The 26,586-nt window shown below is 48.1% G+C and overlaps 1 protein-coding gene across 3 annotated transcripts in view; it reads left to right on the top strand.

The window, feature by feature from the left end:
• Positions 1-4,384: 4,384 nt before the first annotated feature.
• The window catches only part of LOC144602059 (tumor protein p53-inducible protein 11-like), an 88,052-nt gene continuing 65,850 nt past the window's right edge, over positions 4,385-26,586 (top strand). For 2 of the 3 annotated variants that reach the window (XM_078414741.1, XM_078414743.1), the window contains exon 1: positions 4,791-4,892. In XM_078414741.1, coding sequence (XP_078270867.1) covers positions 4,844-4,892 — 49 coding nt within the window. In that variant the 5' untranslated portion in view covers positions 4,791-4,843. The other variant, XM_078414742.1, reaches the window with a different exon arrangement.

Below are 26,586 nucleotides of genomic sequence, written 5' to 3'. Positions count from 1 at the left end.
CTCAGTACACTGTTCCCAAGTTAATCAGGTAACAAACACGGCTTCTCATTCATAAGCTGCAAACCAACACCCCACACCACTTCCTCTTTGAAAGATATGATGGAACTAAAACCAGGTGAAATATTTGCATTCAGAGCTTACGTTCACTAGCAGGTCAAAACATGCCAATCGTAAATTTGTAAGTTCAGTTTCTTTCAAGAAAATGTGTGATATTATATTGACGATAATTTTACGACATGTTGCAGGTGTTCTAATTTTAGAGTCAGGGTCACGGAGAGATAAGGTATCAGGAGAGGCCCTTTGGCCCACTGAGTGTGTACAGGCCACCAGCCACCCATTTACACCAATCCTACCCGAAACCAATTTGTTCTCCCCTCATTCCCAGCAACTTCCCCCAAATTCTACCACTCCCTTTCCTACTGGGAAAAAATTTACAGTGACCAATCCATCTATACATCTACGAGTTTGGGATGTGTGAGGAAACCGGAGCACCTGGGGGAAATTCACATGTCGACGGGGAGAATGTGCAAATTCCACACAGCCAACGTCTGAGGTAAAGATCAGACCTGGATCATTAGAGTGTGAGGCTGGGCTCTACTAGCTGCGCCAATGTACTGCCTTCTTCTGAGGCCTTCTCATGATATTTCTTTGCCCTGTGTTTTAACTTCAGTCTGGATCTTCTGGTAGCTCATCTTCTTAATCCACATCAGTTCTCTACGATCTGCAAACAGAGTCGTGATTCCCTGTTTGGATTCCTTTGGCAAGGCCACTGCATGGTATATTCGATGCACCTTTGCTGTCCCGTAGAATTCACCTCTCTGTAATCTCCATTCTCCGATGTGTACCTCGACACTTCCACTTTGAAACTTAGCCCCATGGACTCCATCTCTGCTTCCTTTTAGGGTGCAACAAAGTTGGTTTTGTTGCACTTGATTAATGAAAGTACCAAAGTTACTCCAGCCTCCATGAGTACCTTTTCTCTTTGACCCCCATTGCTGCCGTCCAACACAACACATTTTTCTCACAACTTGGCCAAATCCATTTGCATTTGGTTGACCGCCAGCAAGTCAAGTCAACTCGAATGTGTTGTCATATGCCCAAGTACGGCGAGGATCAATGGTTCAATGGTGCTTCTGTTGTCACATGGGCGAAATGCAAACATGCAGTGAAATTATGTTCTTTCAACAGTCCAGTAGAGTATTGCCATAGCTAAGCACATCACTGATTAGCAAATTGTAGAGAAATAGTCCACTGATCCTGTGTGCAAGAGGTGCCATGTTTTGGCGCCTTTGGGTCTCGACCCGCAATGTCACCCATTCCTTCTCGCCAGAGATGCTGCCTGTCCCGCTGAGTTACTCCAGCTTTTTGTGTCCATCTCAAGATGTTCAGTATGTTTCAGGAGAAATCACCCCATCTGATTGTCACCCCATCCACCACCCTAAACATTAATTCCCTCCTTCACTCGCGTATGGTGGCTAGAATGTGTACCATCTCCAAAAGGCTCTGTAGTTACTTACTCAGGCTACTGCTGGAGCACCTCCCACACCCACGACCTCCACCGTCAAGAATGACAAGAACAGCAGGTGCATGAGCGCACCGCCACCTTCAGGTTCCTCACCAAGTCACGCATCATCCTGCCTTGGAAGAACATTGCGGCTCTTTCATCATCACTGGATCTGAATTCTGGACTTTGCTAATCAACTGCACTGTAATGGATCAAGAAGGCGGCTTACCACCACCTGATCAAGGCCAGTGAATGCTGGCTATGTCAATAATGCCCAGACCCTGAACATGTGGTTCATTTCTGTCACTTTCCATCTGAGCGTGTGCCAGGGGATCACACAGGTGTCTGCCTTCTTTCTCCACTTCGCTGCACTGAAACTGAAGCAGATCAAGTGATTCTGAAGGGAACGGAGGAAATCTGTCCCTTCCATCTGGCGAGCTCTCTGCCAGTCCCTGCCCGACCGCCCGGTCCTGGGACAGAAATGTCCTAGGCCCTGCCCACAGTTGTTCCTTCACCTTGAGCAGCAGTGCTCCTCCTGGTTCCAGGCGTTCTCAGCAGTTCTCCGCAGTGCATGCACATTGCTGTTTGGGATTGAGAAAAATATTGTGCTTGTAGGTGACTCATCCCATTACTGAGCAGCCTGCTGCAATAACTACATGCAGGACAGTAGCCATGGTTGCTTCAGATTTTGCACCAGTTTTGAACAGTGAACAAATGAGCCCCCAAAATTCTCTGCTGTGCCGTATATCCAGGTCAAACACCAACTCCGATGGGCCTTTCCATTTGTCCAGCACCCTCCAAAATGAAGTTCACTCTGGCCTGGAAATTTAGCATTGGTCTTTCATTATCACTGGGTCTAAATCCTGGACCTTTCCCTCAGGCAGCACTGCGGGAGCACCTTCATCAGAAAAACTGCAGCAGTTTAAGGCATGGGTTCACCACCACCTTCTCAAAGGCACAGAATTATGAACGCAGCCCAGTACATTATTCAAACCAGCCTCTAGCATCAAACCAGCATCTAACAAACAACTCGCTCAGACACTCCATGGACTACCTCCTAGATCATAGCCACAAAACCATACAAATTGGAAACAAATCCTTGGGGCCAACTCATCCAAGATGCCCTATCTACACTAGTCCCATTTGCCCAGTATGTTTGACCTATATCCCACTAATCCTTTCCCATCGATATACCTCTCCAAAAGTTGTTTCAATGCCATTATTGTACCTGCCTCAACTACTTCCTCTGGCAGCTCGTTCAATATATGTACCACCTACTCTGTAATAAAAAAAAAATGCCCTCAGGTATCTATTACTTTTTTTCCCTCTCATCTTAAATCAGGGGCTCTAGTTCTTCATTCCTCAACCTCGGGAAAAGACTGTGCATTCACCCTCTCTATATCCGTCGTGATATTACAGTAAACCCTCATTATAACGGACCATGGGGGTGGGGGGGGGGTGATCATTGTATAAATAGTAGAAACAAAGGAATGCAGATGCTGGTTAATACACAAAAAGACACGGAGTGCTGGAGGAACTCAGCGGGTCAGGCAACATCTCTGGAGAACATGGATAGTGAGACCGCACCTGGAGTACTGTGTGCAGTTTTGGTCTCCAAATTTGAGGAAGGATATTCTTGCTATTGAGGGCGTGCAGCGTAGGTTTACTAGGTTAATTCCCGGAATGGCAGGACTGTCATCTGTTGAAAGACTGGAGCGACTAGGCTTGTATACACTGGAATTTAGAAGGATGAGAGGAGATCTTATCGAAACGTGTAAGATTATTAAGGGGTTGGACACGTTAGAGGCAGGAAACATGTTCCCAATGTTGGGGGAGTCCAGAACAAGGGGCCACAGTTTAAGAATAAGGGGTAGGCCATTTAGAACTGAGATGAGGAGAAACTTTTTCAGTCAGAGAGTTGTGAATCTGTGGAATTCTCTGCCTCAGAAGGCGGTGGAGGCCAATTCTCTGAATGCATTCAAGAGAGAGCTAGATAGAGCTCTTAAGGATAGCGGAGTCAGGGGATATGGGGAGAAGGCAGGAATGGGGTACTGATTGACAATGATCAGCCATGATCACATTGAAAGGCGGTGCTGGCTCGAAGGGCCGAATGGCCTCCTCCTGCACCTATTGTCTATTGTCTCAGGTCCAGACCTTTCTTCAGACGCTTGGTCTGGAACTGGACCTGGAATCCAGGGGCAGAGGCGAGGATCGGTGCAGTCATCGGTGTCGGCAGTGACTGTGGGAGCAACTGTGGTGATGGCGGCCATTGTGGTCTGCTCACGCCCAAACCCATTATAAAGAGGTTGGGGAAAACCAGGGTTTCCTATATACACCTGAAAGACCACTCTTCAGTCCCCTCCTAGTCTGTCACTATAACTGAGACCTCACAACATCCTTGTAAATCTTATCTGCATTCTTCCCACCTATGGAAGAGTCTGTGGTCCCGACTTCAATCACTGCAGGAATTCATTTTTCTCCATCCCTGAGCATCGCCACTACCCAGGAGAAAGTTACTGTGTGTATTTTGTGCAAGGAAGGTCTGGGTCTACCAGCTGCAATAACGGGATTCAGGGCTGGATTACCCTGGTCTATCTTTCCCCTGTCACTGGAAGTGATCAGCAATGTGATCTCCCAGTGATCACATCTCTAAATCTCTAGAAATAATAGAGCGGAATTTAGAAGGATGAGAGGGGATCTTATCGAAACGTATAAGATTATTAAAGGGTTGGACACGTTAGAGGCAGGAAACATGTTCCCAATGTTGGGGGAGTCCAGAACAAGGGTGCGTCTGTCTGTTGGATGAACAGTCCATCACTGGAAGTTATACAGAGTGCGCGTCTCTGAGGAGACTCGCCCCAGTACAGTGTACAGCTGACACTGAGGAGACTCGCCCCAGTACAGTGTACTGCTGACACTGAGGAGACTCGCCCCAGTACAGTGTACTGCTGACACTGAGGAGACTCGCCCCAGTACAGTGTACAGCTGACACTGAGGAGACTCGCCCCAGTACAGTGTACTGCTGACACTGAGTGTAACCCCGACACTGGGGCACTACGGTAGAGTGCGCGTCTACTGTGGGTATTGCGCGGCGGCCGTGCTCAGTGCTGCTACTGTTACTGTTGCTGCTGCTGCTGTTACTGTTGCCGCCGCCCGGTATCGCCCCGGACTGGAGTCTAGCGGAGTGGACCAGACTGGGAGTAGAGTTGGCAGCTAGCTGCCCCACACGCGGGATCCCGGGCGGCACTGGGTGTACACGTCAGTGCCCACACACCCCAGGTGAGTGACTCTATGCTCGCTGCTGCAGCCCCACACCGCGGTGCCTGATCAACTCATCCCATGAATGCAACTAAGTTTGGTGCCCGGGAGGCAGAGAGAGCAGCCAAGGGTGAGCGACTCCCTCCCAGTCCAGCGCCGGGCATGCACGCCAGCAGTCTGTCGCCAACTCCAGTGTGGACAGGAGCCGTGGGGATGAGAGTGGACGGAACAGTTACAGACTCCGAGAGAGAGAGAGAGAGAGACTACAAGACTCTGTGTTTGTGTATGTATGTGTGTGTGTGTGTATGTGTGTGTGTGTGTGCGTGTGTGTGTGTGTATATGTGTGTGTGTGTATGTGTGTGTGTGTATATGTGTGTGTGTGTATGTGTGTGTGTGTATATGTGTGTGTATATGTGTGTGTATGTGCGTGTGTGTGTGTGTATATGTGTGTGTGAGAGAGAGAGTGAGCACAGAACGGTATGTTTTTTATGTGTGTGTGTCAGAGAGTGGCCACAAAACTCTATGTACGTGTGTGCGAGAGGAAGTAACCACAAGACTATATGTGTGTGTGTTAGACCACAATACTGTGTGTGTGTGAGAGAGCGACCACAATACTCTGTGTGTGTGTGTGTGTGAGAGAGAGAGAGGGAGAGACTACAACACTGTGTTTGTGTGTGTGTGTGTGTGAGAGAGAGAGAGAGTGACCACAAGACTGTGTGTGTGTGTGTGTGTGTGTGTGTGTGTGAGAGAGAGAGAGAGAGAGAGAGAGAGAGAGAGAGAGACTACAAGACTGTGTGTGTGTGTGTTCCTGACCCCTGAGTGGGGAGAGCACTTGACAAACGGACAGTGACTGATTGACCATGGGAAAAGAATGACCGCAAGATGAAAGAGAGAGAGAGAGAGAGAGAGAGAGAGACAGACCCCTGGGTGGGGATAGACATAGAGACTGACAGTAGAACAAACAGACTTGTCTCCCAGGTAGATAATAACAACTTCCAGGACGATGTGATGGATTGCCAGAGAGAGAGAGCGATGTGCCTCCGCCTCCACCTCAGAAGTTTATATAATTATGTGGGGCGTGGATAAGGTTGATGGTGACCGTCTTTTCTCCCTGGGTGGGTGATCATAACATTCGAGGGCACGGGTTTAAGGTGTGGGGATTATTTGAAGGGGACCTGAGGAGCACGTTTGTCACACGGGTTGGTGGATATGTGGAATTAGCTGCCAGAGGAGGTGGTGGAGGCAGGTCCAATCACAGTGTTTAAAAAACATTTAGACAGATACATGGAACAGGGGCCAAACGTAGTCAAAATGAACTAGTGTGGATAGGCATCTTGGTGAGCATGGATGTGATGGCCTGATGTTTCTGTGACTCCCTCTGGAACAGAGATGTTGGACCCCCGGTTGGTGAGGGGATAGATGGTGAGGGGCTCCAGTCCACTGAGTGTGTTGCTATATATTTAGCCAGGGTGCACAGAGAAGAGAGGTGTGTCTCGGGAGCAAGTATTGTTGTAAAGAACTTGAGCAGTGCTGAGGGGATGATATCCCGGTTTCCCTCAGCTAACAATGAACCATTCTACATTTCCATGAGCCTCGTCTGCTTTGATCTGTCATTTTCACAATATGTCCTTCCATATCTCTATTCTCCTCTCCTGACTCTCAGTCCGACGAGGGTCTCGACCCAAAATGTCACAGTTGCCTGGGAACTCGAGCAAGGTGATGCGCTCTTGGCTGTTGCTTTGTATGGAGTGGGTAGGTCCCAGAGACCCTGCTGGGGACTGCATGGGTCTCTTGTTGTTGGGAGGGAAGGCTGCTTCCATCAGTTCACTGTGACACTGGAACTCCTTGTAGAGGCTCCAGCGCGCGGTACAGAGGAGGACTCTGCCCAGTTAGAGCTCCCATTACTCTTGAGCCAACGAGCCCGAGGATCTACCTTGGGCACTGGCCCAGTCAGTGGCTACCAACAGCCTGCCAGGGATTGAACTTCACCCTTTAGTTCTTCTGTAAATGCTTTATAAATATTTGTGTGGTGTAAGCACCCGTAACTCAGTACATGCACAGTGAACAATTTGCACAGAGAATGATTGACCCATTTCCAGCTGAGGATTTTACCCCAGTGGCCATACATGGGGCAGTGGCTCTGAAGGAGGAGGGGGTGGGGGGGGGAGGGGGGCAGACATGGTACTGCGATCAACCGTGTTGTAGAAGGCTGAAGACGGGCACCACGCAGCAGGCCAGGCAGCATCTGTGAGGAGAAATACAGATGGGCGTTCCTGCACCAGACCCGGTGTGGTTATAGTGCGGTGCCAGTTCTCACTGTCTGTGCCGTCTTCAGTTTCCTGCACTCACCTCAGAAACCGAGTTAAGTTAACCGGGGGGTGGGGTGGGGGGGGGGGGGAATTGTTAATGCTGCGCTGGGTGTAGTGAAAGGACAGGTTGCTGCCTAAATAAAAAGGGTTAGAGAGGTATTAAAATCGTGGATTAAAAATAATTTTAAAATTAAGGCAAAAGTTTATTCAGAATAAAATGAGAAGTAGTTGTGTCGCCAGCCCCATGTATCCATGCAGCGCCACCAATTACAGGGTTTGATCCGTTAATGAGCCATCCCTGCTTTGACTGTGTGTGGTGGGCACAGGCTAGAGAGGGGCGGCTGTCCGAGCCCTGATGGCCGAGGTTATTGGTTGTGGATGGTCTGGGCTTGCTCTGGGTTGGCAAATATCCCTGGGTGAGGAGGGCAGCTACGGAACTGCAAACCTCCACCCCCCACAGCTGGGATTGAAGAGGGGCGAGGAAAGGCTCGCGTTGGCAGGATAATCAGAACGGCTGTTCTGTGGTGCCCGCTGCCATGGCATTGATCTCCTGGGTGACATCATTCCAACCTCCAATGTCAGCGTGTCTCGATGGCACTGCCCAGTGACTTTGTGGCGCGTTGCATCATGTCTGCCAGCCACAGAGGAATGCAGCATGCAAACAGGCCCTTCAGCCCACCGTGTCTCTGCTGAACCAGAACCAGAACCAGGGGCCACAGTTTAAGAATAAGGGGTAGGCCATTTAGAACAGAGATGAGGAAAAACTTTTTTAGTCAGAGAGTTGTGAATCTGTGGAATTCTCTGCCTCAGAGGGCAGTGGAGGCCAATTCTCTGAATACATTCAAGAGAGAGCTAGATAGAGCTCTTAAGGATAGCGGAGTCAGGGGGTATGGGGAGAAGGCAGGAACAGGGTACTGATTGAGAATGATCAACCATGATCACATTGAATGGCGGTGCTGGCTCGAAGGGCTGAATGGCCTCCTCCTGCACCTATTGTCTATTGGTCAACAACTTCCTGATCTATGCTAATTCTACTTCACCACGGTCTGCAGCTTTCTATGCCCTGCTGAGTCCATTTCTTGTCTAAATCTATATACTAAAAGTCTTGTTTGTTTGTTTGTTTCTGAACTAAAGCTAAATCGGTACACGATAGCGCGACAATTTTAGGCCCACCTTACTCACCGTCATCCCTTTTGGAATCAGTGTTATATTTTAAAGTTATTCACATTTTAAAGTTTAAATCTATCTCCTAGGGAGGGTGGGGGGAGGAGGGAGGGAGGGTAGGGGAGGGGGGGGGGGAGTGGGGGAGGGGAGAGGAGGAGGAGAGGGTGCTGCACCAATGCAGGAGAGGTTTGGGTCCACGGTCTAACACTCATTGAATGTTGTGAGAGTCTGTGTCACTCGGGCACTGCGTGATGCAGTTTAATCATCCTCTAGGGGAAATAATTATTTCTAATATTCACTCTAAACCTCTGGCTCAATTCCCTATGGTCATAGATAACTACTAAGGGGAAAAATGTTTTTACTATCTACGCCTCTCATAATTTTGTATAGCTCCATCAGAACCCCCCCCCCCCCCCCTCAGAATACTCAGCTCCAAGGGAAACAAGGCCAGTTAGTCCAGTCATAACCAGTATTCCATCCTAGGCATTAGGTTCATAAGTCATAGGAACAGAATTAGACCATTCAGCCCATCAAGTCTGCTCTGCCATTAAGTCATGTCCAATCTATTTTTTCCTCTAAACCCCAATCTCCTGCCTTCACCCTGAAACCTTTGACACCTTTATTGATCAGGAACCTAGCCGAGCATCCCGGTGAATCTCCTCTGCACTCTATCCAGTGCAATCGCTTCCGGCAATTAGAACTGTACACATTACAAGAGCTCTCGCCTGACCAATGTTCCATACACTTGCATTTATATTTTGTGCCCCAGCTGAAGAAGGCAAGTGTCCATATGGCTTCTTCACCACCGAGCTCCCTCTGTTCCTCCACGCTCCCCAAGGCCCTACCACTCATTATGTGGCCACGTTGCTGAGCCATCTGCTCTGTGGATTAAGAGCTCAGGGTCTCAGGTGATTAGTAGGCAAGCATGGCCTCCAGCTGCAGCCTGTGTGACCATGAGCAGAAGGTCTGGCTCAACATTGCCTCGATCTCTGTCTCTGAAGTCTGACAGACAAGTAGTGTGGGCAATAAGCTCCACAATTCTGAGCCAAGAAGTCAAGTCGTGTACAGATTTCAGTCACACGGTCCAGCATACCTGTTGAATCATTGCCTCTGGACTTTAGCTTGTGGGTTATTATTCTACACAATATATTATGGCATTGACATTACTTATGGCTTTGGGTTCCACATCAGATATATGAGTGGGTGATCGATGCTGACATTTTGGTGTTGCACCCAGGAGTGTTGTGGTGCCACTTAGTCTGGTAATTAGCACATTGCTTTCCTGTGGGACAGCTGGGCCCAGTTTGTTGTTTGTGGAACAATAAGGAGATGTCAAGATTAATCGGTGAGTTGTGACTAGCGCCGTGTGAATGGGATTATTATTGCTGTTGATAACGGATTACATCTGGATGCTGATCTACTTTCAGGCACTTTAACTGTGTTATTCAGTCAATTGCATGGACAGATTAATTTATTTAACGAAATGGCTATGTTTGCTTATCTGTTGTTTACACTTGTTTTATAAGAAGATAACTGCAGATGCTGGTACAAATCGAAGGTATTTATTCACAAAATGCTGCAGTAACTCAGCAGGTCAGGCAGCATCTCGGGAGAGAAGGAATGGGTGACGTTTCGGGTCGAGACCCTTCTTCAGACTGATGTCAGGGGGGCGGGACAAAGGAAGGATATAGGTGGAGACAGGAAGATAGAGGGAGACCTGGGAAGGAGGAGGGGAAGAGAGGGACAGAGGAACTATCTAAAGTTGGAGAAGTCGATGTTCATACCACTGGGCTGCAAACTGCCCAGGTGAAATATGAGGTGCTGTTCCTCCAATTTCCGGTGGGCCTCACAATGCACTGGAGGCCCATGACAGAAAGGTCAGACTGGGAATGGGAGGGGGAGTTGAAGTGCTCGGCCACCGGGAGATCAGTTTGGTTAATGCGGACCGAGCGCAGGTGTTCAGCGAAGCGATCGTCGAAACCTGTGCTTGGTTTCGCCAATGTAAATAAGTTGACATCTAGAGCAGCGGATGCAATAGATGTGGTTGGAGGAGGTGCAGGTGAACCTTTGTCTCACCTGGAAAGACTGTTTGGGTCCTTGGATGGAGTTGAGTGGGGAGGTAAAGGGATAGGTGTTGCATCTCGTGCGGTTGCAGGGGAAAGTGCCCGGGGTTGGGGTGGTTTGGGTAGGAAGGGACGAGTGGACCAGGGAGTTACGGAGGGAATGGTATCTGCGGAACGCAGAGAGGGGAGGGGATGGGAAGATGTGGCCATGGTGGGGTCCCGTTATAGGCGACGGAAATGTTGGCGGATGATTTGTTGGATCCGCAGGCTGATGGGGTGGAAGGTGAGAACGAGGGGGATTCTGTCCTTGTTGCGAGTGGGGGGAGGGGGAGCAAGAGCGGAGCTGCGGGATGTAGAAGAGACCCTAGTGAGAGCCTCATCTATAATGGAGGAGGGGAAGCCCCGTTTCCTGAAGAACGAGGACGTCTCTGAAGCCCTAGTGTGAAACACCTCATCCCGGGCGCAGATGCGGCGTATTGTTTGCCTGATTTAAGATATCTCCCTTCACGCTCGTTTCACTGTTTTCTAAAGGGCCTGTCCCACTTTAGGCGATTTTAAGGCGACTGCTGCCGACTAGGCTGTCGCCGACAGTTTGCCGGGGTATCGCGGGCATGATCGTGAGGAGCCTTCCAAGAATCGCAATTGATCTCGGCGCGTCGCTGAGAAATCATCCGGTTTGAAATTTCTCGGCGACAGCTGGCTTGTCGGCAGGTATCGTTGCTTATTGCGGGCGCTGTCGCATGCTGTCCCCAGGTTTGATAGGTTCTCTTAGATGCACTTATGCGGCACGGTGGCGCAGCGGTAGAGTTGCTGCCTTACAGCGAATGCAGCGCCGGAGACTCAGGTTCGATCCTGACTACGGGTGCCGTCTGTACGGAGTTTGTACGTTCTCCCCGTGACCTGCGTGGGTTTTCTCCGAGATCTTCGGTTTCCTCCCACACTCCAAAGACGTACAGGTATGTAGGTTAATTGACTGGGTAAATGTAAAGTGGGCTCCCAACCCAGATATGCAACCCAGAAACCAGATATGCATCTCACGTACATTTTCAAAGAATGCCCACACACTTTTCACAAAAATCCATTTAACCACTTTAAAATATATATTTTTTAATACAGCCATTAGTAAACTGGAAGTAAATCCAGTTTATGCCTTGTTACAGTGAAGCTTGGTTTTTAAGTAACCCATACAAGATGTTATAGTTCAAAACTCTCAAGTACTTACCGACTTGTCAGTGATTTCAGCGAAAATCAGGACGCCGGAGAAGCATTGACAGCGTGGGAATTTTCGCGATGTTTCCGAAGACGGTGTAATCTTGACCTGATTCATTGTCGTCAGGTCAAATAAAATTTCGCCGATCTGCTACGACTTTGACAGTCGCTGGCAGTTGCCAATAAAATCGCCTAAAGTGGGACAGTCCCTTAAGGTGTCCTAAGTAAGGCTAAGCTATATAAATACTCTAGTGGCTTCGACTGACAAGAATTTGGTACAACACTACCTTTCTACAGTGTAGGAATTCAAAAATACCTGCGATTTTGGTTGTGTGTGTGTGTGTGTGTGTATATATGTACATGTTGTGCAGTGCATGAATACACATCCAGGTGTTCATGTGTGACTTCACTGTCCAACCATAAACTGGACATCTATTTTGTTCAGAGTATCTAAGTGTAGATAGTTGACAGCTGCTCTTTAATCTCTGGAACTGGTAGCTGATTTAAGAATTTATAATTTAATGGAGCGCAATAAAATAAGGTTTAATACTGGGTGTGGAACAGAGAGAGTGAAGTTGCCAGTGTATCTCTTGTTCTAAGTGGACCTGTGATGAGGAGGTAAGATGTAACTGACAGATATGACGGATTTGAGAGAGTGAAGCTCAGTGGTTGAATTACTCTCCTGGTGTGGACTGACCTTAAGAGCCAAGATCCTGTTTGCTGCACAGGTGTAACCCAACTGGGTGTTGGCTCCCGGCTAATTACGTCACCCCTCCCCCTTTTCTTCTGCTGGAAACAATGAGCTGAACCTTTTGCGGATCAGTAGTGTTGAGCGTCTCGTCAAGAAATGCACGGGAACATCAGCACCCAGCCAAATAAAGCCCAGCATCATTACTCCTGGACTTTGTGTTAAAGGGGCAGGCCAGCGGAAACCAAAAGGTTGATTTGAGCAGCAAAAATTACCCGGTCAAAGCTTTATCCATCTCTGTTGAGTAGAGATTCATTGTAGCTTGTGCATGCAGCTGAACAATAACACAAAGTCCTGGTGAGGCAGATGCCAAACTATCAAGATTTCCAGCAAATCCGATCACAGGTATTGGAGTTTCACTGTCATTTGAAAGTGATTTTAGGTCCTGACCTGAAAACGTCGCCTATTCATTTTCTCCAGGGATGCTCCCAAACCCATTGAGGTATTCCACCATTTTGTGTCTATCTTTATTTTAAAGCTCACTCGTGTATCTCCAGTAGTTATTCCTTGAATCTGCAATTAATGCATTTACACATTGTCCTGAACGTAAAACATGTCTACCTGCGTCTGAAGAGCAATAGCAAATAAAATGTGGCACTGTAAACCTCAAAGAGCTATTAGAGCAAGTTAACCAAAGGGCTTGGCTACAGTTTTAGCTTTGTAAGTAGGCAGATGAGAAGAAGAGAAGTGAAGAATGAAGAGACTTCAGGTGAAAATCCCAGAGCATAATTCCTTCGGAAATTGTGGTGCTGGGAATTTCTTCTCACAGAGGGTGGTGAATCTTTGGAATTGTCTACCCTGGAGAGTTGTGAAGTCTAGATCACAAGGTGTTTTAAGAGGAGGTAGGTATATTTCTGAAACATCAGTGAATTGAGGTCCATGGGGAACTGGCATAGAAGGGGAGTTGAGGGCTGGGGAGATCAGTCGTGATCATATTGGTGGTAGGGAAGACTGCATTTGAGGACTGCAGGCCTAATTACTGAAACGGATGTTGACCAGAGGGCCGAGGTCTGGTTTAACAAGAGCTCACCTCGGTCTATTTTTTTTGATAAAGTAAGATTAAATTCCGTATACTTTTCTTTTTTCTTTATTGGATTGCATTGATTCAGTATATGGTCCTCTATTCCTTAAGTCTTTTTAGCCTGTCAAGTTTTGATTCCAATCTACTCAGTGTAGACCACTGCAGGAGAGTCCATGCGAGTATCTTCTCTATCATTTCCACCTCAGAGGTCTGCCTCTGCCCAGCTATCTTCTTTGCCAACGTTGTCTTTAGGGTGCCCTTAAGTTTATAGACGTCTGACCTCTCCCTCTGTATCCTCTCGCCCTCCACCCCCTTCCCTCAACCTTTGCTCATGATCATCTCTCCAGTCTTCACTTCTGGCATCCGCCTCGCCAGACACAAACACGGACGCGCACGCACAAACTCTGTGTTGGGAGGAGATAATTCCAGGTTATGCAGAGAATTCTGCCAGCCACAATACTTTGAGCCTCCTGTTCGTAAAATATCTGAGTCAGCTGGCAAACCAAGTTGCTGTAGGCTGGATTTGGCCCATGCACCATCCTCTGGGCTTCCCCCGATCTTGGGAAGTGGCGAACTAGAAAAATACATGACAGAAAAAACTTAATGGAGAAATGAGTGAACTAATACGTTTGGAAGAATGATGCAAAGTAATTCCTGTAAACGGAACAAAGTGGGTATCGGAACAAGAAGATGTGTATGTGCAAATCTTTACAGATGAGGAGGTTGTTGAGAAACCTGTGAGATCACTTGCTTTATTCATAGGGGCTTGGTGTACAGATGTAAGGAAGTTATACACAATCCACATAAATGTTTGGCTGGGCAGTCTTTAATTCTAAGCACCACGTTTTATGAGGGAACTTGGTGTCTTTGAAAGAATGCAGAAGCAGCAGGCTAAAATTAGACAATGTTTACAGAAACAGTCATGTGCGGATTTAGAAGATTGGACTTTTTTGCCTTCCATCGCAGTGAGGAATGTGGGGAATCCATGGTGGTGGATATTTATGTTAACTTTCATGTAGTTGTGCGTCTTGTTGCTTTTTTTTCCGAATGGCTGTATGGCTAAAATATCACTTAATCAGTACACGTGACAATAAAAAACCTTTGAAACCTTTGATTTCAGCTCAGTGGAACAAATTGGTTCCCCTTTAGACTGAGATGAGCCATCTCTTGTGCGGATAAGGATACCCGTAGGAGGGCATTCAGCCCACATTGTGTCCATGCTGGCTCCCAACAGAGCAATCCCATCCCCTCCTTTCCCTGTAGGTCTGCAATATATGCTCTCATGCACGCCCATGAACTTCCCTTTTTTTGCCATTGAATGACACTGAGGAATAATATACTGTGGACGTTTAACCCACCAGCACGTTATTGGAATGTGGCAGATCCAGGGAATAACAGGAAGGATGTGCAGAATTCCACAATCGTTGCAGCTGAGGGCAGGCTGGAGCTTTAGCATTGCCCAACAGGACACTGTGCTGTGTTCACAGCCAAATCTGGAAGTTTTATAATGGAGTAAAGGAAAACATGTTTCTGAAGCAGCAAGAGACTGCGGCAGCTGGAATCTTGAGCAAAACCAGCGCTGAAGAAACTTGTCAGGCCAGACAGCATCTGTGGAGGAAAATGGACAGATGACATTCAGGTCGGGAGCCTTCTGACTGAAGAGGAGGAGTGGGGAGGGGAAGGACAAGCCTGAAGTGGTAGCTTGGAAATCTTTCCAGGCCGAGGTTTGCACGATAATTATGACAGGTCAGAGGCAGCAGTTGCGCACCCTGTAAACTAGATGGGTCTTGACCAGTGACTTTGGAGGAGTAGAAACTGGAAACAATCCAGTGGAGAGGGATGGACATATTCTCATGACTGCCTGAAATCACATGGAACAAGCAAACCGTTGAAGGAACTCAATGGGTTAGGCAGCATCTCTGGAGGGAAACGGAGGGACAATGTTTTGGCTCAGACCTTTCTTCAAACTGATGGAGCAGAGGGGAGGTAGAAGGAGTGCGGCAAGAACTAACAAATGTTAGGTGGATTCAGGTGAAAAGAGTTAATTGGCAGATAAGTCACATGGGGGAGAGATGGGTGAAGACAGGCTGGAGATGATAAATGGAGAAAATACTAAAATATTCCAGCATCCATCATCACTTGTCTCCAGAAACCACATTCCAGAACTCTGAGTGTTAAGTTGGATCTGTGCCCGTATAAGTGACACCCTGCCGCATTGCTTACTGTTCATTAGAATGTGAGTCTCTTCCCAGTTTTATATCACCTGGCTCAGTGATCCAGACTATTAGATAACCCAGGATCCTTTCACAGTCTGAGGAAGGGTCCCCACCTGAAATGTCACTTAACCATTTTCTCCAAAGATTCTGCCCGACCTGCTGAGCTACTCCCATCATTTTGTGTCTATGTTTGGTCTAAACCAGCATTTGCAGTGCTTTCTACTGCCCTTTCACCGCTGCTGGCCAGTAATAAAGTGAGTGGCAGCACAGCAGGTAACCAATTCAGGGCTGTAAACCAAATCAGTCAATCACCCAAGATAGACGCAAAATGCTGGAGTAACTCAACGGGACAGGCAGCATCTCTGGAGAGAAGGAATGGGTGATGCTTGGGCCGAGACCCTTCTTCAGACTGAGAGGATCTTGGTGTAAACCAGCATCTACAGTTTCCTCCTACACATCAGTCAATCACTTGTTCCTGTCTCACCACTCCCCCTCTCCTCTTTATCCTGGCTGTATCCTTCCTGCCATAGATGCTGCTCGACCTCCAGCACATTGCTTGTCACTCCACGATGGCAAACTGAGCTCTGCATGCTGCTGTCCTTTCCTTCCCAGTAAAGCTCTTTAAGTCCAATCAGATGATGGCTACAAAAACGGAATGCTGGAAATGCTCAGCATTTTGGAAAGAGAAAGAATGGAGTTAGCGTTCCCTTTCATCAGAACTGGAAAAGTGGAAAAGCCAGCGAGCCTGAAGCATCAGGAGAGAGTGGAGAGAAACCTCTCCTGAGAATCCACCTAATACAAATGCGATTTATCACCTTTCCACTCTCATAAGCATAGCATAGCTATTCTCCTCTCTCTGCAGATGCTGCCTGACATGCTGAGTATTTAACTGAATCTGATATTATTTCAGATTCCTGGCAGCTGCTGCGGTTTCTTGCTGGTTATTTCAGTGATCGGTTCAAAGTTCTGCAGCACCCTTCATCCTCGTTTCTTCTTTCCGAACAGTTTGATTCCACATAAAAGAGAGAACAGTAAAGCTTTAAACTGGTTCCTCTTTATCATTTGGCAATCTTTGATAGTTCCTCTAGAGAAGGACAGGAGATTTATTGCTCCCCAGTTCCGTAAACAGTTAACCTGAATCGCTCAGCTTTTCATTGTACAGAACTGCTTCATCTCCTTTGAGCCGATCTGCAGATTCCAATTATCGCGGTGTTGACAGCTCAAATCTGTGCCACTTAGAGACTCGTGGGAGGTTTATTTCCTCGACCCAGATGAAGTCAATTGCTCTGTCTCCCAAAGAAGTTTCGAAAACATTGTGCTTCCTAAGTTTAAAAACAAACTGCTGGTGGATCTCAGTTTAAGAATAAGGGGTAGGCCATTTAGAACGGAGATGAGGAAGAACTTTTTCAGTCAGAGAGTGGTGAAGGTGTGGAATTCTCTGCCTCAGAAGGCAGTGGAGGCCAGTTCGTTGGATGCTTTCAAGAGAGAGCTGGATAGAGCTCTTAAGGATAGCGGAGTGAGGGGGTATGGGGAGAAGGCAGGAATGGGGTACTGATTGAGAGTGATCAGCCATGATCGCATTGAATGGCGGTGCTGGCTCGAAGGGCTGAATGGCCTACTCCTGCACCTATTGTCTATTGTCTATTGTCAGTGGGTCGGGCAGTATCTGTGCAAGGAAGTGATCAGAGAAAGTTTCCATTCAGGACCCTCTTTCAGAATGAAGAAAACTACTTGGAGCCTGAGCCAGGGAGCGAACGTGAAACATCGGCTGTCCAATTCCCTCCACCGAAGCTGCCTGACGCTCTGGGTTCCTCCAGCTGTTTGTTTTGACTCAAGATTCCAGCAGCCACAGTCTCTTGTGACTCTATGATTCTAATGTTAAAACTGCTCCCACTGGCAGTGTCTGAGACTGTGGTCACTGGGATCAGTGACTTTGTATATTTCTGACATTGAAATTAGTGCTTCCACTGAATGAACAAGTCCCCTTGGAATTAGAAGTTTCATGGATTGTACAACACTGAGCTGACCAATGCTCTGGTTTCTTCCCACATTCCAAAGACGTACATGTAGGTTAATTAATGTTGGTGAAAATTATAAATCATGTCCCTAGTGTGTAGGATAATGCAAATGTCCTGTTTCCGCACTGTATCTAGAACTAAAAGTAAGTGGAAACCAAATGTAGCACCGGGCAGCCTGTTACGAACCTCTGGGGATGTCGTTTTACCGACCACACATGCTGAACGCCAGACATTTGGTCAGATCTGCTGAGTGCAGTTATATATCAGGCGCTGGTTTAGAGAGAGCGGGAGACTGGTGGCAGGGGAGCGGGGAAGGCGGCATTGACGGAGGGGGCAGCTTGAGGGGAAGGTGCATTTGGGGAGTTGGCAATAGTAGGAGGGACAGAATTCAGCAAAGGAGCAGTGTACGGAGGAAAACAGCAGACCTGGATCATGATTACAGTTCACAACTAACGTAGCTTGATACTGATTTGATTTGTGGGATCTCAGGGTGTTTGGCATGAGAGAGTGGAAGGAGAGCATTGAGTGGAACAGGATTCCTGTGATAAATGACCGCCATGTGGAAGCGAAGTATAACGACGAGATGCATTGTGTTTCCAACATTATCACCTTCCCACAGCCAATGATTGACCATTGTGGCCTCTATCTTTCCTTGATCATCATTGCATTTTGCATATCTTTTATTTGTTCTGTGTCTTCCATATTTCCCATTTCCCTCTACCCTGGCTCTCCGTCTGATGGAGGGGCTCCACCCGAAACGTCTCCCATTCCTTTTCTCCAGAGATGCTGCCTGACCCAGCTAAGTTCAGCAAAGGAGCAGTGTTGGGAAAGGAGAATTGGGTGGTGGGAGAAGGGGCAGAATCCAGGATGGTGCAGCAATCGGGAAGGGGAGTTTGGGATGGGGTAGGATTGGGGAGAGGAAAGCATTGGGGAGGGGGGTGTTATTTCGGGGGAGAAATAGTTCTGGGGATGGGCAATATTGGTGAAAGGGGCAACATGGGGAATGGGAGGTAAAATTCAAGGAAAGGGGTAAACTTGGCAAAGGGACAGAGCCTCCGTGAGCTGGTACATCATCTGCATGCTGCAATAGCCACAGGTATTCTGTATGTGCAACAACCCCTCCCTGAATGATTTCATCTATATACTAAAACCCTCGTTTGTTATCTTGTTTGTGACTGAACTTCAGCCAAAACGGTACACGATAGCGCGACAATCTTAGGCCCACCTTACTCACCGTTGTCACTTTAGTGATAATGCAAGTCGTTTTATTGAAATCGGTGCAATATTGTTAAAGTTATTCACATTTTAAAGTTTAAAAGGAGGGGAGAGGGGAGGGAAGGGGGAAGGGGGAGAAGGGAGAGGGGAGGGGGGGTTGAGGAGAGAAGGATAGCGGAGTCAGGGGGTATGGGGAGAAGGCAGGAACGGGGTACTGATTGAGAATGATCAGCCATGATCACATTGAATGGCGGTGCTGGCTCGAAGGGCCGAATGGCCTACTCCTGCACCTATTGTCTATTTTCTATTGTAAAGTAATCACAAGAAGGATTGCTGGAGAGTCAACGGGTGAAATACAGGGGACATGGGATCAGCAGCCACAATGTTTTATTGAAGACGCCATCATCATATTTTTTTTAGAGAAAGGAACCATTTGTAAAGTTAGAACCCTGAAGGCTGGTTGGAGTGAATGGGATGTGAAGTGGTTAAACTGAGGTGTTCATGGGACAAAAACACCATCGCAGGCCCAATGTCTTTTTAATCCCCGTGCAGTGCTGGCTCCCAGCATTTTGACCTGATGGAGAGCTGGCCTCTTTCACTGGTGAAGGTTGCTTCACCATCCTTTTGGCCGAGCAGGTCTCGGCTTCTCCACTTTGTGGGATGATACAGAGGGTTATTTCCAAATCAGGTTAAATCAATGACTTTAAGGAAAACGAGGTACTGTCATCCCAAGCATCTCGGACCTTGTTGTTCTCGCTGTGAAAACCTTGAGTTTGGAAGGTGCTATCAGAGTAGCCTTGGTGAGTCACTGCAGTCACCATTATGGGTGGTACACACTATGGCCACTTTCTGCCATTGGCAAAGGAAGTGAACGTGAAAGGTGGTGAATAGGATCAACTGAACAAATTCTCCCGCCCCCCCCCCCCCCCCCCCCGACGTCACCCATTCCTTCTCTCCGTAGATGCTGCCTGACCCGCTGAGTTACTCCAGCATTTTGTGATACCTTCGATTTGTACCAGCATCTGCAGTTATTTTCCTACACAAATTCTTGTCCTGAATGGTGTTGAGAGAGCCCCACTCACCCAAGGAAGTAAGAGAGTATTCCATCGTACTCTGTCTTGGCAAGGCTTTGGAGGTGAGTCGCGCTCTCTGGGATAACGAGCCTCCAACCTGCCCTGCAGTCAGAGTATTTACGAGGTTAGTCCTGTTGAGATTCCGGTCCAGCATTTGAGTGCTCAAGACAATTCTGAAGAATTGCAGTAAGTTTTGGACTGATTGCACAACCCATCTTGGCTTCCTGCAGAGGTCCCCCTATCCCAGAAGCTAATGACACATCAAGAAACGTCTGAACGAACTGGATACAGCCAAGTCTATGGGACCTGACAACCTCCTAGACTTGATCCCCAGTACGGGCTCTGCCCCGTGAACTGTTGTCCAATATCTATCATGTAATGCAGTAAACCTCTTGGCGTTTTCCCTCAGAACTTGTAAAGTGCCCAGTCCAGCCAGCTGTACAGATGAACCTGTTCAAGGTGTTGTCTGAATCAGGAGATTCTGCCTGAATTATGCATTTCCAATGCTGCTTTACACCACGATTGGCATCACACTTACAAACCTAATGAATTTCTGACCATTGAACTCCCAGGTTTTAAATGCTCTTCATGAGACTCTGAGGAACAGAAAGTTCATCCCATTTTCAAGACCAGGATCGAGAATGAGAGCAGCTGTCCAGCTGTGACATCTATAATAAATTGCAGCCTTCAGGAGACTGGGTTGTGGAGAGGAGAAGTTGCATTCCATCTGCGGTGTCTGGGAGAACATGTTCACCTGCATGTTAGGTCATGCACTGCCGGGCAACACATCTATGTGCAGCTCGCTTTAGACGTCAGTGCAAAACGTTCAGCAAAGGAAGTGGTTGGGACCACTGTAATCCTGTGGTGTCCTTCATCTTGTCCACTCATCTGCTAAGCCGTGCAGGGGTCCAGAGACATGTCCCACAGTGTAACTGCCTGATGTTTTATTTAATACCTGGGATGCATTGTCTGACACCATTCATTCTCCCATGCCATTTCCGTCACCTGCAACGGGACCCCACCACTGGCCACATCTTCCCATCACCTCCCCTCTCTGCGTTCCACAGAGACCGTTCCCTCCGTAGCTCCCTGGTCCACTCGTCCCTTCCTACCCAAACCACCCCATCCCCGGGCACTTTCCCCTGCAACCGCAGGAGATGCAACACCTGTCCCTTTACCTCCCCCTCAACTCCATCCAAGGACCCAAACAGTCTTTCCAGGTGAGACAGAAGTTCACCTGCACCTCCTCCAACCTCATCTATTGCATCCGCTGCTCTAGATGTCAACTTCTTTACATCGGCGAAACTAAACGCAGGCTCGGCGATCGCTTCGCTCAACACCTTTGCTCAGTCCGCCTTAACCAACCTGATCTCCCGGTGGCCGAGCACTTCAACTCTCCCTCCCACTCCTAGTCTGACCTTTCTGTCATGGACTTCCTCCAGTGCCATAGTGAGGCCCACTGGAAATTGGAGGAACAGCACCTCATATTTCGCCTGGGCAGCTTGCAGCCCAATGGTATGAACATTGACTTCTCCAACTTTAGATAGTTCCTCTGTCCCTCTCTTCCCTTCCCTCTTCCCAAATCTCCCACTGTCTTCCTGTCTCCACCTATATCTTTCCTTTGTCCCGCCCCCTGACATCAGTCTAAAGAAGGGTCTCGATCCGAAACGTTAACCATTCCTTCTCTCCTGAGATGCTGCCTGACCTGCTGAGTTACTCCAGCATTTTGTGAATAAATACCTTTGATTTGTACCAGCATCTGCAGTTATTTTCTTACATTCTCCTGTGCTGGTCTGTGTGGTCTGACTCTGTGCTCCCCTTCCTGTTCTGCCAGATTCCACATTTAAGTAATAGTCAACTCAGCTGCCTAGACCTGCTAGTCTACCTGCCACCAAACCACTCCCCTCATGTCCCAACATATCAGTTTGCAGAGGTGCTTTCCAAGAGTCAAAGCAGATAATGGTCATTGTCGTAGCTTGCTTTTCAAGACCAGTAATTAATCCAAAATACCCAACGAGTTTCTCCTAAAACCATCGTATCTTTCCTAAATATTCTTTCCCATTAAAGTCGATCCATTGCTGAGCCTTTCAAATTAGTGCCCTACAAATAATGTGGACTGGTATGCGGATTGCACCAAGTTTAATTAAGGTGCGGGCTCTGTTGCTCAGAATTTTAGCGACTGTCAGTAAGTGATGTGTTGCAAGCTCTGGTTTTTGAGAAGGAGGAGGACTCAGCTTAAGATTTTGACAGGAATTAATAACACTGTAGTGGTCTGCTAAATTCCAATACGTAGGTGGAAGAGCACGTCTCTCTCTCTCCACCCCAGATAATCCTTCCCTCATCAAAATAGTGAGAGCCTTGTTATTGTGGCACTATTGAGTGGAAGTTATGGTCAGCAAATGTCATACACTGCATGCTGCTAATCGCTTGGAGGTTCCTCTAAAAGACCGGGCTATTGTGTGCAACTCAGGTTGCTGCATTACAGGAAGGATGCAGAGGCTCTGGGGCTGTTGCAAAAGAGATTCACCAAGATGTTTCCAGGATTAAAGAGTATTCGTTAAAAGGAAAAGTTGGACAAACTTGCATTGTTCTTTCCGGAGCATCGGATGCTGAGGGACGACCGATAGAAGTTAATAAAGTTATGGGCGGTGTGGAGAGGATTCTGCATCTCTCTTCCCAGACATGGATGCTACAGAATGACTTGCCACAAGGCACGTTGCCTGTGGTCTTCCTCGCGGCTGCAGAGTGATGATGCAGAGGTCCTTTAATGGAGATGCACAGTGGCCCAGGGTGGAATTGTCAAATACTAGCGGATATAGCTTTAAGGTGAGAAGATGAAGGTTTAAATGAGATTTGCACAGCAAGTTTATAGACAATAGACAATAGGTGCAGGAGTAGGTCATTCGGCCCTTCTAGCCAGCACCACCATTCAATGTGATCATGGCTGATCATTCTCAATCAGTACCCCGTTCCTGCCTTCTCCCCATACCCCCTGACTCTGCTATCCTTAAGAGCTCTATCCAGCTCTCTCCTGAATGCATTCAGAGAATTGGCCTCCACTGCCTTCTGAGGCAGAGAATTCCACAGATTCACAACTCTCTGAGTGAAAAGGTTTTTCCTCATCTCCATTCTAAATGGCCTGCCCCTTATTCTTAAACTGTGGCCCCTGGTTCTGGACTCCCCCAACATTGGGAACATGTTTCCTGTCTCTAACGTGTCCAACCCCTTAATAATCTTATGTTTCGATAAGATCCTCTCATCCTTCTAAATTCCAGTGTATACAAGCCTAGTTGCTCCAGTCTTTCAACATATGACAGTCCCGCCATTCCGGAAATTAACCTAGTAAACCTACGCTGCACTCCCTCAATAGCAAGAATATCCTTCCTCAAATTTGGAGACCAAAACTGCACATAGTACTCCAGGTGCGATCTCACTAGGGTCCTGTACAACTGCAGAAGGACCTCTTTGCTCCTATACTCAACTCCTCTTGTTATGAAGGCCAACATTTCATTGGCTTTCTTCACTGCCTGCTGTACCTGCATGCTTCCTTTCAGTGTCTGATGCACTAAGACACCCAGATCTCGTTGCACGTCCCCTTTTCCTAACTTGACACCATTCAGATAATAATCTGCCTTCCTATTCTTACTTCCAAAGTGGATAACCTCACACTTATCACACTAAACTGCATCTGCCATGCATCCGCCCACTCCCAATCTGAGACCTCATAGCATCTTCCTCACAGTTCACACTACCACCCAGCTTTGTATCATCTGCAAATTTGCTAATGGTACTTTTTAATGGTACTAATGGCACTTTTAATGGTTTTAATGGTACTAATGGTACTTTTAATTATTTTTACACATGGAGTGCGAGGTGCCAAGAAAGCACTGCAAGGAGAGATGGTGGAAGCAGGTGGAATCACTATATTTAAGAGGCATTTGGACAGATGAATGCACAGGCGGAGTACTTGCAGGCAAATGAGCAGTTTAATTTGGCATTGTGGTAGGATGAAGGGCCTTTTCCTGTGATGTATCGTTCAACGTTCTATATCCCTGTGACAATTGCCTCCCCGTTTTCTTTGTTGATAACTGTCAGGCATCAATTCAAAGAGACATTTCTTCCATCATCATGCTGGCGGATGCAATAAAAAGTTCTCCCAAGTAGCAAATAAGAAAGCAAAAAGCGTGATACATAAATGGTGGAAACTGGGGAGAATAAAATGCGGTTAATGTGGTGTGGTGTGCTTGATGGTCAACACAGATTCAGTGGGCTGAAGGTCCTGTTTCCATGCTACATGAGTCCTTGTGAACAGTGAATTAAAGATTTGAATACGTATGGTTATCATTTTTTTAACAAATGTTTTTTGATGTTAAAGTCTCTTTTACCTGAAATATTCATGTTGAGGGAATTGTGCACAAGAATAAAATTAATATTTCCAGATCTGATGGTGGTAATTATACATTGGTTTAGTGCAGTGTCAGAACCCGCGGAACTAATGCAAGGAGGTGATATCGACGGGCTTAAACTTGCATCACTTCAGATGACTTCCCTTGAGAGCAGGGGAGGAAGAGAAGGCGGGGGGGATGCAATGAGTCAGCTTCCCAAGTTGACAGCACAATCTCCATTCTAAACTACACTGGGGCAGAAATACCAACTTTTCTGCTGGTTTCAGAAAGGGGTGAATGTGAGCGGCAATTGCTTTTGCCCTGTTATTTCCACCCAGTGCGCGGGTGTTAAAGTCCTGACCAGAACAAAGAGAGAGTGCAGTTTTCAATATCGATCTTGTTGTCAGTGATTGGAGTTGATTTTATTCAGAAATTATTCTATCCATCACCACATTTTGTGAAGAAATAATACTGCACGCGTCCACATAGGTTAGGATCAGGTACCACCCACTCACACGAGAGCCTGTTCTGGCATTCAGTAAAAACATGGGTAATAAGATTGCAATCTGTAGACCACATTCCTGCTTGTCTCTGGCAACACTCATTAGAAATCTATCTACCTCTGCCTTGAAAGCTCTCAAACTCTCCTCCCACTGTGCTTTGGGTTCCAAACACTTGCTGGTCGGCATAAAAGTCCCGCTGGTAGGGTGGCTGCCTCACAGTGCTGGAGACCCAGGTTCAATCCTGATCTCTGTTGTACTTCGTGGTCCGGTACCTGTTGTACCTTTAGTGACTCTGGACGGACCACAAGTACACGTGTATAAAAGGTTAGAATGCTGGAGCTCAACTCCAGGCTGTTTATTCCGTGGTCATCTGGATCCAGAGTGACCGCCTAATCACACCCATCACTTATATACACAGCCATACAAAGTAGTTCTTGGATACACAAAGTAGTCCCAGCAATATCACAACATCCCCCTTGTCTTATATATTACAACATCCCCCTTGTCTTATATAAAATTGTTTTCTTTACCATTCGAGGGCTAAAATATATTTAACAAACAAAACCAAAACACCATTGCTATTTGCAAACAAAACCAATAGCACAACTAAACACAATTGCTTTTTTCGCCATCATGGTGGTCACTCCTCTGCGGAATTTCACTCATCTCCGGGTGGTCACTCACTCCGTGTGGTCACTCCACAGATATATACATTTATACAAAAGCATCAAATATAATACATTAAGCTTTCACTACACATATCACTACACAGGTCATTAAACACAAAATATTCATTTTGTTCCATATCTTCCCCTCAAGAAGACGTGCTGTGTAGATCAAACGTAGTGTAGGCTCCAGATGCTCCCCCACCATGATTTGCCTGCCACTGCTGGCCTCCCACTGCTGGGCTGGCACTGCTGGGCTCCCACTGCTGGACTCCCACTGCTGGGCTGGCACTGCTGGGCTCCCACTGCTGGGCTGGCACTGCTGGGTTGGCACTGCTGGGCTCCCACTGCTGGACTCCCACTGCTGGGCTGGCACTGCTGGGCTCCCACTGCTGGGCTGGCACTGCTGTAATCGCGGTGCGCTGGCCCCGCCCACAGGTGCTCCAGGCCCCGCCCACAGGTGCTCCCGGCAGCTGCCGCTCAAATTCGAACGCGCTGCCGCTGCCTCGGGCCCAGGGCCGTCCCGACTCTACAGTCGACGCGCCTGGGTAAGTACGCAGTGCCTCGGCCTTACCGGCCGCTGCACCTCCGCGGGTGGTCGGTCCCTCCGGTCGCCGACCCCCTCCGGTCGCCGCACACCTCCGTAGGTGTCGGTCTCCTCCGGGACTCTCCCGGTTGCCGCACACCTCCGTGGGTGTCGGTCTCCTCCAGGGCTCTCCCGGTCGCCGCACACCTCCGTGAGTGTCAGCCTCCCCCGGTTGCCGCACACCTCCGTGGGTGTCGGTCTCCTCCAGGGCTCTCCCGGTCGCCGCACACCTCCGTGAGTGTCAGCCTCCCCCGGTCGCCGCACACCTCCGTGGGTGTCGGGTCTCCCGGTCGCCGCACACCTCCGTGGGTGTCCCCCGGGGCTCTCCCGGTCGCTGCACACCTCCGTGGGTGTCGGTCTCCTCCAGGGCTCTCCCGGTCACCGCACACCTCCGTGGGTGTCGGGTCTCCCGGTCTTCCCCGGTCACCGCACATCTCCGTGTGTGTCGGATCTCCCGGTCTCTCCTGTTGCCGCACACCTCCATGGGTGTCGGTCTTCCCCGGTCACCGCACATCTCCGTGTGTGTCGGGTCTCCCGGTCTCTCCCCCGCGAAGCAGTCGCAGGCTTCTAATCTCGGGCCTACACAGGTGCTGGGGCGCGACGTGGGCCTACACGCACCGCCCTTAGCAGCGTCACGTCGGCAACTCGG

This window comes from Rhinoraja longicauda, chromosome 18 (assembly GCF_053455715.1).
Source record: "Rhinoraja longicauda isolate Sanriku21f chromosome 18, sRhiLon1.1, whole genome shotgun sequence".
NCBI classification, from domain to species: Eukaryota; Metazoa; Chordata; class Chondrichthyes; order Rajiformes; family Arhynchobatidae; genus Rhinoraja; species Rhinoraja longicauda.
Note: the sequence above shows the minus strand (reverse complement) of the source record. Positions and strands in the feature narration are given on the sequence as shown.